Raw genomic sequence first — 15,546 nt, 5'->3', positions numbered from 1 at the left:
TACATGGATGGAGTTTCCTACACTCTTAAGCACTGTAGCCCCATGATTATCTACTATAACATAGATTAATCCTCTCCATGTTATGTCTATATACTCTCAGATTATTTAATCTGGGAATAACTCCCACCTCTCCTGAATTTGAATTTTTATCCTGAATTTGCTGTCCCATAACCTGTGCCTATGTGCTTTCATGCGATAGACTAGGGGATTGGTTGATGCCTCTCTGGGGCTGCTATCCCGTGTCCACTACAAGCCTATATCGGCTTGATTATTGGTCTTTTGACACTTACCAGTCATATCCGCTATTTTAACGTCCCGTTTAATGATTTGTTTACCTTCGCTATCGCATCATCAGTGGGGGAGTGGCCGCGACTGTAAGGGATTGTCAAATTCCACCACGGCCCTGCGGATTGGCGGATCGGGGCGCACCTCCTTTGGTGACGTCCCTGATCCATCATCAATAGGCGGGGCTTCGATTGTGACGGAGCTCAATCCCATTGGCCAACCCTCGCCGGCGATGGGCGGAGCTTAGGCTATATATAGCCGCGCGTGCACGTGTGACGCGCGGCCAAACTAGTGCCGGCGTTTTGATTCAGGTAGTCAGTCAGTGCTGTGTGCAGTGAAATTTTAGCCAGATAGAGAGGAATCTAAGTAATTTTGAAGATTAACTGGCATTATGAGTGCACGATACAGTGAGAACCACTGACCCTGATAACTTTAATAGCACGTCAACTATATTCAGACGGGTCATGATGTGAATAAATGTGAGATGACATGCCATTACCCGCTCTGTACGTGCTATATATTCTTGGTTGATATTCTGCACACCTCTGATGAACTGCCACATAAAATAGTGGTAGGGAAACGCGTTAGGTGCATAGGTGTTTCTATGTGACCGTGCAGCTGGTCGTTACTGCTACACGGCACTCTGATTCAGTTTTGGGTGAAAGTCATAGATTTACACTTGGGGAGCAACCACCCTATCCGTGACCCTTCACCCAAGCACGCTAGTGGGTCCTCTAAGGGGTTTATACCCCAAAACAAATAGACCGAGTGACACTCTGGCTCTCTGTTTCTTTATGAGGGTGATTGTACAAAGAGGGGACAATTAACTATACACCCTCCGACCCTCGAGAAATAACATTGATAGGGGTCCCGGTCCCAGATGAGGTACCCAAGCCTGTTGATGCATGCTACAATGCAAAGATCCTTTGGCTATAGGCCGAGTTTTTATAATAGTTATGAATAAAGATTTATACTTTTAAATGTTCCTATCACAGGCAGTTTTTGCTTTATTTGAATTTTGAGGATTTAAGAGGAACAAAACCTTGTGGATCCAAAGGCAGTTGTCCTTTATTTTGAATTATATACAATCCGATCGCGGGTGCCAAAATCCCGGAGCAATTCAGGGGAAATTGTTGCAAAACGGAAATATTCGGGTAACATGTCGGGAAAACGCGAATCGGGCCCTTAGTTAATGACCCCCATTGTTTTGCTTTTAAAAGCAGCGTATGGAAACATTTCTATTTGATTCAAGGACCGCATTATTTTAGGGGGCTTTTCCCTCATCACTACAGCGCAGGATTATTGGATGAAATGATGATGGAATTTGGGATTGGGAAGTTTAACAGATACCCTCAAAAAGTTCTATAAGTAAAAAGATCAAGCAATAGAGTGTGGAAAACATGCTTAACTGGTTGATTGAGGATTGTTTTAAAAGTTATGTATGTCGTTTCAAGGATTTTAATAGATTATATACCATTAACATATAAAAGTCAAGGAGCTTTAACAATCTTGAATTTAAAAAGTAAAATATTTACTATTTATAGCTCCTATGTAAACCTATTTATCTCCCTTGTAACCAACTATAACAATAAGTGAGGGTAAGTGAGCTTACAGTCTATGAGGATGAGGGGGTGACACAAGAGCTTACAGTCTATGCCGATGAGGGGGTGACACAAGAGCTTACAGTCTATGAGGATGAGGGGGTGACACAAGAGCTTACAGTCTATGAGGATGAGGGGGTGACACAAGAGCTTACAGTCTATGAGGATGAGGGGGTGACACAAGAGCTTACAGTCTATGAGGATGAGGGGGTGACACAAGAGCTTACAGTCTATGAGGATGAGGGGGTGACACAAGAGCTTACAGTCTATGAGGATGAGGGGGTGACACAAGACCTTACAGTCTATGAGGATGAGGGGGTGACACAAGAGCTTACAGTCTATGAGGATGAGGGATGACACAAGAGCTTACAGTCTATGAGGATGAAGGGGGTGACACAAGAGCTTACAGTCTATGAGGATGAAGGGGGTGACACAAGAGCTTACAGTCTATGAGGATGAAGGGGTGACACAAGAGCTTTCAGTCTATGAGGATGAAGGGGTGACACAAGAGCTTACAAGCTATGAGGATGAGGGGGTGACACAAGAGCTTACAGTCTATGAGGATGAGGGGGTGACACAAGAGCTTACAGTCTATGAGGATGAAGGGTGTGACACAAGAGCTTACAGTCTATGAGGATGAGGGGGTGACACAAGAGCTTTCAGTCTATGAGGATGAAGGTGGTGACACAAGAGCTTACAGTCTATGAGGATGAGGGGGTGACACAAGAGCTTACAGTCTATGAGGGTGAGGAGGTGACACAAGAGCTTACAGTCTATGAGGATGAAGGGTGTGACACAAGAGCTTACAGTCTATGAGGATGAAGGGGTGACACAAGAGCTTACAGTCTATGAGGATGAGGGGGTGACACAAGAGCTTACAGTCTATGAGGATGAGGGGGTGACACAAGAGCTTACAGTCTATGAGGATGAAGAGGTGACACAAGAGCTTACAGTCTATGAGGATGAGGGGGTGATACAAGAGCTTACAGTCTATGAGGATGAGGGGGTGACACAAGAGCTTACAGTCTATGAGGATGAGGGGAGGACACAAGAGCTTACAGTCTATGATAATGAGGGGGTGACACAAGGGCTTGCAGTCTATGAGGATGAGGGGGTGACACAAGAGCTTACAGTCTATGAGGATGAAGGGGTGACACAAGAGCTTACAGTCTATGAGCTTGAGGGGGGTGACACAAGAGCTTACAGTCTATGGGGACGAGGGGGTGACATAAGAGCTTACAGTCTATGAGGATGAGGGGGGACACCAGAGCTTACAGTCTATGAGGATGAAGGGTGTGACACAAGAGCTTACAGTCTATGAGGATGAGGGGGTGACACAATAGCTTTCAGTCTATGAGGATGAAGGTGGTGACACAAGAGCTTACAGGCTATGAGGATGAGGGGGTGACACAAGAGCTTACAGTCTATGAGGATGAGGGGTTGACACAAGAGCTTACAGTCTATGAGGATGAGGGGGTGACACAAGAGCTTACAGTCTATGAGGATGAGGGGGTGACACAAGAGCTTACAGTCTATGAGGATTAGGAGGTGACACAAGAGCTTACAGTCTATGAGGATGAGGGGGTGACACAAGAGCTTACAGTCTATGAGGATGAAGAGGTGACACAAGAGCTTACAGTCTATGAGGATGAGGGGGTGATACAAGAGCTTACAGTCTATGAGGGTGAGGAGGTGACACAAGAGCTTACAGTCTATGAGGATGAAGGTGGTGACACAAGAGCTTACAGTCTATGAGGATGAGGGGGTGACACAAGAGCTTACAGTCTATGAGGATGAGGGGGTGACACAAGAGCTTACAGTCTATGAGCTTGAGGGGGGTGACACAAGAGCTTACAGTCTATGAGGACGAGGGGGTGACATAAGAGCTTACAGTCTATGAGGATGAGGGGGGACACCAGAGCTTACAGTCTATGAGGACGAGGGGGTGACACAAGAGCTTACAGTCTATGAGGATGATGGAGTGACACAAGAGGTTACAGTCTATGAGGATTAGGGGGTGACACAAGAGCTTACAGTCTATGATAATGAGGGGGTGACACAAGAGTTTCAGTCTATGAGGATGAGGGGATGATACAAGAGCTTACAGTCTATGAGGATGAAGGAATGACACAAGAGCTTACAGTCTATGAGGATGAGGGGATGATACAAGAGCTTACAGTCTATGAGGATGAAGGAATGACACAAGAGCTTACAGTCTATGAGGATGATGGAGTGACACAAGAGGTTACAGTCTATGAGGATTTGGGGGTGACAGAAGAGGTATACGAGCTTGTATAATTCTCCAACTATTCTTCATAAGAGAATAGTATAAAATTATTTAATACATAAAAATTCTGCAGCTTGAACCAGCCATCAGCCTTATATACAGAGTCAAAGGTGAGAGTGACTGCAGAGAAGCCTAGAGTTTGGTATCGATCTGGTGTTAACCAATGGGAGTAAGACACAGGACGGGTTAGTAAAGAGAGAGTTGAAGTTTCATGCAGTTAGCGAGTGTGATAGGTTTGCCGGAAGAGATGAGTTTTAAGAACATTTTTGAAACTTTGGAGGTTGGTTATTAGTCTGATAGTCTGGGAAAGGTCATTCCAGAGAATTGGTGCAGCTCGGGAGAAGTCATGGAGAAGTGCATGAGAGGTTCAAATTAAGGTAGAGATTAGTCTAATGTCACTGTCACTGGGTAATGCCTGGTCTGTAATTTTTACATTTTTGTGGTCCCAACAGTGAAACATCAATTATTTACTATTTAGTTCCTAACCACTGAATGAATGACACATGACAATGTAACAATTTAGCTGACAATGATCTCAAGTGTAGGAGATGAACAGTTCAAGTATGATCCCTAAACTGTGAAACACCTGTGAAAAGATAAATAACTACCTATGTAACTTAGAAGATATATAAACCATTCTTTAAAAATCACTTTAGGTTAACAACATTTTAACAATCATCACAATAATAAGAGAAAACCTATGACATAATTACACATCGCCTCTCTGCAATAAATACCGCATAAGCTGTTGGCCATCAGGCATAGTTTTCAGCTTTGTGTTTGCATAACTTCACCTGCATATGTCATAAAGAGTTAAAGGGGTTGTCCAGGCGATACAAAAAGGTACCAAAATTTTATGTAAAAATAATTAAAAACTTGGCCATTGGTATCTATTTAGCTTTGATATGTAAGGGTAGGTCACAGCTGCAGTATATGGCCTTAAAAGTAAACTACATGAATGACATGTCTCTGCTGAGGTCAGGCATTCACATTTTATGGGTCAAAAGACACATCACAGTAAAGCGATGTGGACGGATTTTCAGGAATTGCCACCAGCACTGGAACAGAGGGTGCAGGCAGCAGATGTAAAGATGTAAGACTAAGCTGTATTACAGTTTATATGGCAGATTATGTAAAATGTCCCTAAAGCTGGCTATACCTACAAGGTACGGTAGTTTTGGCAGACCCAGCCATAGTCCGCCTTCATAAATTGCTAACTTCAATACCTTCTAAGATGTTTAAGATACAATGTGAACCCAAAATGTGCACAGTGGGGCTCATTTACTAAGGGTCCGCGGAGAGCATTTTCGTTGGGTTACCCGACGATTTTTGAGTTGCGACGCATTTAACAGGGGATTTTGGCGCACGCGATCTGATTTTGGTGCATCGGCGCAGGCTTTCACGTGACACAAATCGGGGGACGGGACGTCGGACGATCCGACGGATTCGGACAACGCACTGGATTTAACATAGGAAATACGCAAGACACGTACTTACAAGCACCAGGAAGAAGAAGGTGAACTCCGGCGGACCTTAGCGGGGAAGCGACAGATGCAGGAAATCGGGCGCACAATCTTCATGAATCATGCCGGACTTCATCTTCGTCGGACCGTCCAGATCGGAGATTGCGACAGGACCAGGTAAGTAAATTTGCCCCAGTGCTTCCCAACCTTAGAATTTCTCCATGTTGTGTAGTTCCAGTTACAGGTGTTTTCCTCCTAACCTTCCCTCAGGGCCCAGTGGGAGCAGCTTTTAAATATACAATTTAATTGACATCATAGGTAGAACCTCAACTATGAGAGACAAAATGTGAAAACAAATCCCAAAAATCACATTGTCTGATTTTTAAAAAATTTATTATGGTGGAAACTAAGGATTTGGTCATCTACAAACAAGCAAGATTTCTGGCTCTCACAGACCTGTAACAACTTCTTTAAATGGAGCCTGTTATGAGGAGCCCTTTTTCAGGCTTTTTTTCAGAAAAAAGATAAGTTAGATAAAAGTTAAGTGTTCTGTATGCAGAGCTGTGTCCTAGTCCAATGCGAGTGGTCAGTGAGGAGTGTTTTCCCCCCAGGAAACAGCTTTGTCACGCATAAATTTGAAATGAAATAAAACCTCCTAAGTCCCCCATATCTCCTCCCCCCATCGCTTCCCCCCTCAGGGTGTCATACATGTCTGACCCACTCCTCACTGGCCCCTCTGAAGGGACTAGGGACACAGCTCTGCATAGGTAAACTTTGATCTAACGTATCTCTTTTTTTCGGAAAAAGACGGTTTTGCTATAAAAACTCTTGTGTACACTATTCTATATGGGGACAACGTAGAGCCAGAAAAAGGGTTTCTGATGACAGGTTCCCTTTAAGAGACTTCTCTGTCCTCCACTCATTTCCTGTAGTAATGGCTTATGTTTGAACTTGTTATCAGCATAAAAGGCACCAGTCCACAACCTCACACACTCCCAACTCAACTATGGTGAAGACCAAAGAGCTGTCAAAGGTCACCAGAAACAAAACTGTAGACCTGCACCAGGTTGGGAAGACTGACTCTATAATAGTCACTGTATCTCTCAACTTATGTCTGCCTCAGGCCTCATGCAGACGGAGGTGTGCTCGACTGGGCCATAACAGTGTGGGCACATGCTTATTAGAGTGCTATGGGAACAAGGCTATTTAATGAAAATCTGGTGAAAGGTTCCCTTTAACATTGTCCACAAGACGAATGTCCTGAGACAACCACCAAATTGGTCAAGGGCTCAATGCTAAGATGTTGAAACTGGAGTCTTGAATCAATTTAGAGCTAAGTATAGACATACAGGGGCACATTTACTTACCCGGCCCATTCGCGATCCAGCGGCGCGTTCTCTGCACAGGATTCGGGTCCGGCTGGGATTTAAGATGGTAGTTCCTCCGCCGTCCACCAGGTGGCGCTGCAGCGCCGAAAATAATCTTAACGCCCCGGAATGCACCATCCCATAGAAGGTGAAGGTGAGCGCTCCCCAAGCGACACATTTTCGTTTTTTAAATGCGGCGGTTTTTCCGAATACGTCGGGTTTTCGTTCGGCCACGCCCCCCCGATTTCTGTCGCGCGCATGCCGGCCCCGATGCGCCACAATCCGATCGCGTGCGCCAAAAACCCGGGGCAATTCATGTACAAGCGGCGCAAATCGGAAATATTCGGGTAACACGTCGGGAAAACGCGAATCGGGCCCTTAGTAAATGACCCCCACAGTATCTGTGCAATGCATTCCTAATAATTTTTCCCACAATGTATTTTTTATAATTTTGCAGCCACAAGAACACTCAGTTATTGTGCTTACTTACATAAATTACTCATATAAGGAGCCTTATTTACACCTCTATATCATAGAAAACACCAATTAATTTTAGGAAACAGCATTTTGTTGTATATCTCTTAAAGGGGTTGGCTACTATTTTACATAAGTTGCCCATATGGTGTTACTCCCTTAATAATAATCCCTGAATGTTCATCAAGTGTTTCAGCAGTCCGGCTAATTGCTTTAGTACTGTCTGCAAACTCTCCGTAGATCTTTGTTTAGATGTCTGAGAACTGCTGAATAGGAGGAGCTGTAGCAGGAGATTATGACTAATCATACTCCCTCTCTCCTCTCCCTGTGAAAAAGGCACAGTGGGATATGCCATTAGGGTGGACTGAAGGAGCGAGAAACAGGAAATTGTGTGTATATGCAGAGGGCAGCATGGTAAGAACAGGGAAAGGCTGAAGCTCCAAAAGGAGGGAAAGACACAGGTACATATACATGCAGAGACATGTCTAGTGGAAGAGGTTTTTTGAAACATGGCCAACCCCTTTAAGATCTTTAGTTGAAGTTAAGTGGTATATAAGTAGATTATTTTAACACACCAAATCCTACGGACCTGGTTAAACAATGTCAAAAAGGCTTTAGTTATCTGAAATCATAAATGCAGTTTTTCCAACAATTTTTGAGACAAATACTGAAGTGTACTGAAAAGGCATACAAGTCAACCACAAGTAATTGCGATTATTTCCCCATTTACACCACCTCTATGGCAAGTGGGTGTGTAGAGGTATGAAGGGGGCACCACCAGTGGTGGCGTGGGCCTCCGCTATAGCCTGGACTAAACAATCACAGATTATAGCCAACGCAAGCCATCTGCCATAGCCTCCTGATGTATCTGACATGGTGGGGGGCTGGGTCAGCATAAATAAATACCCCCCTCCCTTGTATGTATTTTCATCTTACTACCAGCATCTCCAGTTTACACTAATAATTGAGCATTCATTATGCCATTAAAATGTCATATATGTGAGAAACATGTTTTGAGAAAGCCAGGCAGATATTCAGAAGGCAGGAGACATTTACTTAGGGTAGAATTTGCCATTTTAGAGGCCTCAAGCAAAGTTAATTTTTGGGGCCCCCTTTCACACCAATTGGCAGACCAGGGAGTCTACAGTTCCTTATTCTATCGTAGCATTAAAGGGAACCTACCACCACAATTCTACCTATAAATGTAGATCGGGTGGTAAGTGGATGAATGGGACGTGAGGATAGCCCTTTTTTGGGCTAATCCTCGCGTCCCGGCTATCTTTTAGAAAAGTTTAATCCTGGGATATGTACGACGTGTAGCCTCATTTCCGGCTACTGGGGCGTGGAGTAGCCGGAAATGAGGCTACACGTCGTGGCTACTCCACGCCCCAGTAGTCTCTTTTTTCCACCTACCATTTCATCTGTGTCGTCCGAGTCCCCGGCATTCTGCGCATGCACAGAACGCCGCAGATGCGTTCTGCGCATGTAGAATCGTGGTGGTAGGTTCCCTTTAAACTGTTTATAGCACATGGGGATTATACATGTCGATATCCCTCATCCCCCCATTGTAGGAGAACCTGAATCTCAGTAATGTCTAAGGCCAGCCTGACCTCTGACACCCATGCAGTGTAGTAGGATTTTTTATGGACAAATCCCTTTATCTACTTTATGCCCATCATTTCTTTTGAATGGCCTCATTTATCAAAAGTATCTGGGAGAAAAACTGTTCTAGTTTCTCATAGCAAGCAATCAGAGCTCAGCTTACATTTTATAAACCGCTGTTGGGAAAAGAAAGCTAAGCTCTGATTGGTGACCATGAGAAACAAGAACAGTTTTGCTCTCAGATACTTTTGATAAATCTCCCCCCAACTTGGCACAAAAAAATGTGCATCAAAAATCCACAAAAAAGCCAGCAAGATTATAGGGTTGTATTGACTGTAGTCATGGGAATGTTCTGTTAAACTTTGGAAATATTTACATAATGCAAACACAGCACTATCTAGTTACACAACTGTATACACAAGTGAAAAAAAATCTAACATTAGGATGTTGTCTGCGGTGTTCGTGGTTACCAGCCATTACATTTTTACAGCTCAATGACAAGAAAGCTTAAAAGGAAAATCAAAGCTCCTAGATATTGAACTAATGGAGAGAACAAACAGTGTTTATGGAGTTATAAAAGAGTTAACTGAAAGTGATACTTTATTTGTTTTTTAATATAAGTACAACATTTATGTAATGTTATTGTTAGAAACACAAAAGGAAGAATTTACTCACAACGGGTTAGAAGGTCACACGAGGTCTCTAGAAGGTCAGGCTTCCAATCATTTCTAAAGCTTGAATTGGCCAAACCTGCTCACATTGTCACCACCATATATCCCTGATACTACATTCTCTACTTAAAAGGGGTCTTCATCGTTAGCAGGACCATCTATTTTCCCCACATATCCGTTTTCTACAAAGTGCATAAGACCTTTTGGTCACCCACATCAAAGAAACTTGTAATAATACTCTCTCACATTTCCATTACCTGATACTCTCAAGGTGTGCCAAAGTGTGATGTCATAACTGTAGAGAGCCGTGATCATGGACTACATTGTTCTGGTGTGTGGCCAATACAGTAAGCCAGACATTTTTGGATATACGGTTACACCAAATGTTGAAGGTTAAGTAAAAATTTATGTGGGTTATCTGGAACTGAAAAAGGCATTGTCCATTCCTGTCAAGGCCAGATGTAAGAAGAGGTGGAGGCCACTATATAGATAAGGGATCCCCCTGGGGCACTCCTGGTGTGTGTGGTAATGGATCCCTGAGCAGATGGTGAAGGGGAGGCCCGTGGTGTTAGTGGCAGGCCAGGAATCACACCAAACAATGAAAGCTTTGAAATAACTCACAGTCTCTCTAATGGCAGACACAGTCCACTCAGCAGCAGGTAACATGCTGACATTGGTCTTTCTTGCAGGCACACACAAGGTGGTGGATTGGTTGGCTATAGGAATGATTCTGTTGTGGAATAGGAATTTTATAAGTACTTTAACCTTGATCCATTGGTCAGAAGCCTAGAGTCGGGAGCCAAGTTGGCTCTGCTGCTTCTGCAACAATCTATGTGCAGATATCAAAAGACAAAGAGGAACACCCCAAAATCCACCCAGAGATAATTTATAGACACTGTTTTCTGAAGATTTCCAGGACACCAACCATTCACAGCCTGGGATTCTGCAGGAAAGATAACAAATGTTGAAACATAACATAAACATATTTTAACACTTTAGTAATAGGCATGATATACTTCAGGTGTAAACCCTACATTTGATAGCGAGGATAGCTAGATAGCAAGGATTACTTGTCAAACCAAAAGAAAGCCAACCTTGAAGAGAAAGGACGTTTATAGGTGGCATGGAAAGGCTGGCAAACTCTCTACAGCCGATCAGTAAACTAACTGAAGCAAAATTTAGAGATGACTTATCCTGCGGGACTGTACAATGGCACTCCCACTGATCAGCTGCTTGAAGTGGTATCCATGCTCCTATAAGAGTCACTTCCCGTTATGTAAATTATTTGTGAATGTGCTAATCTTTAACTGGCTTAGGTGTGTGGATTTTCTAAAAAGAGTGATAAATAATAAAAATATCCGAAAGAAAATACAGTACATGTCATTTAATGGGGCTATACCAAGTTGGCATGTTATCCATAATCACTGATCAGTGAAGGTGCTAGGCACTGATGACAAGAACAGGACCCCCAGCAAACCATTGAACATGAACGGAGCAGCAATGCAGCTTAATTCAATAGTATGGCAGCGTCCGAGTGTTCTCATTCTTAGTGAAAGTCTATGATAGCAAAGCAGTGGAGCAGCAGGATGCAAGCTTGTCCTGACACTCCACCCATTACTGAAAATGAGGTCCTTTTTTTATAATCGATGAGGACCACATAGTCAGACTCTCACCAATCAGCTTGATAGCTTGGTACTACCTTAAAATTATACAATACAAAAATTATTTTCAACAGTGCCCTTCCTCTTCCAAAAATATTTAAAAAATTCCTGCAACGACATTCTCTATGCTGCCTGATGGTGGTTCAGGGTGTTTCCCCAGCGATGTTACAGTCCTTACAGTACATGGACAGTGACATAACTCAGTGGAGGACACAGGCAGATACAGTATTGCTGCATCCAAGACCCATAGACTTCAATGGCTTCCGCTTCAGCAGCTGGCAGCAGACGTATACTGTACAGAAGAGGTGCTAAAACTATGCCCCGCCTACTGGTATAAGTCCAATTATACATTAAACGTTAGATGAACCTAGCCTTACAACATGTCATCAATGAGGACTATACAGTATATTAAAGGAATAGCAAAAGATATGCTAAGCAAGTATGTATATTGTTAAAATGGATATAGCCACTCAAAATTTTATGTATCTTTTTACTGCAGAACCCCTGCAAATTATACTAAAGTCCTAATAGATTTACAATATGCATAAGATTGGACTTCTGTGCAGTCACCTGGCATTGAGGAGCAGGTCAGAGTAGTGAGAACAGACAGCCAAACATTGAGGCTTATGTAACTTCATAGAGTTCTTGTTTCCCACATTCCTTTCTGTGAGCCATATCCTTTCCCTTTCCTATTCCTTGTTTGAACTTCATGGAAATCCGTCTTTTTGCACCCAACCTATGTAAGTAAGATTTGATCACATTCATATACTTGGAACGTTGCCGTTGCAGTGCGTACATTTGGAGCAACAAGTGGCATTGGCCAAGACAAACAGTGATACGTCTGTCAAAGACGCCAATGCAAAGCTGCTGGAAGTACAGGAAGCCCTGCAAAATGCTAAACAGGAGGTGGCCCGGCAGCTACGAGAGTACCAGGAGCTGATGAATGTCAAACTGGCTCTGGATATAGAGATTGTCACATATAAAAAACTTCTGGAAGGAGAAGAGAGCAGGTGAGGCGTCTAATTTTCCATATTATGAAGAGCTCTAGATATTAAATGTACAAATGATCATGTATGGCTATATAATGGGTCATTCTATTCTCCAAGCAGACTCATATGAAATCAGCACGGTCCCATAGCAGACTTCTGAATGGGGCCCCCATCCCAACTTAAATTATATACATATCTGTACACACATGTGTATATACTCACTGTCAGACACTGTCACTTCTAGGGGGATGTCAAAGGCCACAGATCTATCCCAGTGGCTGCTGACCACATGGCAGGAAGTATAAATAAGCAATTCCAATACTGTCCTTCTGATCTCCCCTCCCCCAACTTTTTTCTGCTGTGTACTGCAGAAGATGTACACTGTTATATACCTATACTGTAAAATGTGCAGCATAATATATATATATATTAGTGCAACTCATCCATTCTTCAGTGAGTCCGGTTGGATACTGGGCCCACAGACACTATAGGCCCCAAAGCAGCGGCTATGGCTGCTACCACTGTAGTTACGCCCATTGCAGGGGACCCTGCTAGGGATTAGCTTGCAAGACACTACATATGTATACAATATACTACCTTTCCCCACTTTGTCCACCCCAATATTCTCTCTTTATATTAGCACATAATTGATTGTGTGGCCTTGAATGTCCACCCTTAAATGGCTTGTGCCAGGACAACAGCACCTCCTTAGCTACTAATTTGAACCGCACCCTTGTAAAATGCCAACCACTCATCTATGACCAATAAAATGTATTCCTAATATTTCCACTACTTTTTATAGTAGATAAATACATTGGATAGAAGTAGCAAGTTTTGGAGCACAACTGAAATTTGCAACATTTAGCTTTGCGTCCCTTACACAACTTACACAATTCTTAAAAAAAAAAAAACTGAATTTTAAGACCTTAACTAGTCCCATCATAAATTTCTTGTAGATGTTGGTTCATGTAGATTTTTTCACTTTTCTATCATACATATCATCTAACAGGTTACAGTCCCCTCCTGTTGTGAACATTCACTGTGAAACTGGTAAGAATACAAGATTTATTCATTACTGTTTATGGAAGTTATAGGACATATAATTGAACAAAAAGCAAGACTGTCACACTGAGCATGCATGTCTATGAGAAGACAGGAATAATTATTGACTGTATTAGAGTTTAATGGAAAGCTATTAAAGGTGTATGCCATCTTTAATTAAAGGGGTCAGGGCCGGAAATAAGAAGAGTGAATACTTGCTCTTCTCCAAATCGCAATTCCTTTGTAGTCCTGGTTTTCAGGCCTGCGTCTCAGTGGGAGGTCGGGGGACCTGCTTCATCCTAAGAGTGAATTTCACGAACATTGGGGGTCATTTACTAAAGGCCCGATTCGCGTTTTCCCGACGTGTTACCCGAATATTTCCGATTTGCGCCGATTGTACCTGAATTGCCCCGGGATTGTGGCGCACGCGATCGGATTGTGGCGCATCGGCGCCGGCATGCGCGCGACGGAAATCGGGGGGCGTGGCCGAACGAAAGCCCGACGTATTCGGAAAAACCGCCGCATTTAAAAACCGAAAAAGTGTAGCTTGGGGAGCGCTTACCTTAACCTGGTCCGAGGTGGTGCATTCCGGCGCGATGAGATGACTTTCAGCGCAGCAGCGCCACCTGGTGGACGGCGGAAGAACTACATTCATAAATCCCGGCCGAACCCGAATGCAGAGCAGAGAACGTGCCGCTGGATCGCGACTGGACCGGGTAAGTAAATGTGCCCCATTGAGTTCATGTTTGTGTTGTCCCCTTTTCTGAGGAGGCCACTCATAGGATTATGCAGATCCTGTTATGACAATCTATCTCATACTCCCCTCGCATTTCTGTCCAGACACAGACTTGAAAACTGGTGCCGGAACAACACCGGAACTTTTCTTACACCTAACTTGGCCCATGGGATTTTCCACATTCATGACTGTGTCACACACCTGTAATAGATGTGTGCTTTACTATAGCTGTCTAAACTTACATGGCATGGTTTGTATATGATGGTGACCTTACATGTGCATAGTCATTGAGCCATGCAGTAAAATGTTGCATGAGCGAAGGTAAGAGATTCACCTTTTATATATGATGTCTCTTTTAATTTTGCAGAAGTGAGAAGACCTGATTTCCACAGACCGTCCCGATCTCGGACAAGCAGTAGTACATGGAGCGTAACAAGCAATATGTCAGATAACTGAAGTGTATCTAGATTATAGTAATCTCCCTTAAATGGCATCTACCACCTGGATGAAGGATTGTAAACCAAGCACACTGACATCCCGGTGTGTGCCCACTCTGGCAGGATCTGCTCTTCTTTAAGCTTCCCATGCCTTGTTTTAAGAATAGAAAGGCTTCATTATTAAATAAATATTGAATTAAAAAATCATATTATTAATGATGATGCAAATGAGCCTGAGGGGCTCCAGGCTCCAATATAACCTATAGAGCCCAATGCCGCTCAGGTCCATTTGCATAATTATAAAACCCCCTTTTTTTAAACCAGGTCATAAAAAGCTAAAAGTTATGGAGAACCTGCCAGCAGGGGAACACACCAGTATGTCTGTGTGCTTATCTTACAATCCTTCATCCTGGTGGTAGATGTCCTTTAAGTCACTGCCATCTATAAGTCTTTCTGCCAAGCCCTGGCAAATGAAATTGTGCCAAACCACTCAGGTGTAAAAATGATTTAATATTTTTTGCTAATATTTTTGTCCATAAAAATGAACGTACTATGTGTGTGATTGTTATATAGATATATTGATCCCCTTTCAATAACAAAAGTGGAATCCCCTTTAGTCGTCTATCTATGCTAGTAACACATCCATACATAATTACAACAAATATAGATAGAAACAACTTAAAAAAGAAAAGAATAAAATAATTCTCAAATTATCATAGGAAAATTATAAAGCACCTTAATAGATACATTTTGAAGATACTGTATACTGGTGACTGTATAAGGTAATGGACAGTCACCAGTCTGTAAATCAATATATATTCATGTACATGACAATCACCTGATTATTTATACACCTGATATGACAGGTCCTTTTAGGATGTCGGTATTTATCTAATAAATTTGTTAATCAACTGCCATATAACAAGACGGCA

General features: G+C 42.8%; 1 protein-coding gene across 1 annotated transcript in view; it reads left to right on the top strand.

The window, feature by feature from the left end:
- The window catches only part of LOC140117646 (keratin, type II cytoskeletal 80-like), a 35,540-nt gene extending 20,375 nt beyond the window's left edge, over positions 1–15,165 (top strand). Inside the window, exons 7-9 of the mRNA XM_072134574.1 lie at positions 12,201–12,421; positions 13,410–13,450; positions 14,545–15,165. Of these exons, the coding sequence (XP_071990675.1) occupies positions 12,201–12,421; positions 13,410–13,450; positions 14,545–14,633 (351 nt within the window). The 3' untranslated portion in view covers positions 14,634–15,165. The remainder of the gene's footprint in view (positions 1–12,200; positions 12,422–13,409; positions 13,451–14,544) is intronic.
- Positions 15,166–15,546: the final 381 nt, after the last annotated feature.

Source organism: Engystomops pustulosus, chromosome 2 (assembly GCF_040894005.1).
Source record: "Engystomops pustulosus chromosome 2, aEngPut4.maternal, whole genome shotgun sequence".
Taxonomy (NCBI): Eukaryota; Metazoa; Chordata; class Amphibia; order Anura; family Leptodactylidae; genus Engystomops; species Engystomops pustulosus.
This window is presented reverse-complemented; position numbering and strand designations above follow the sequence as displayed.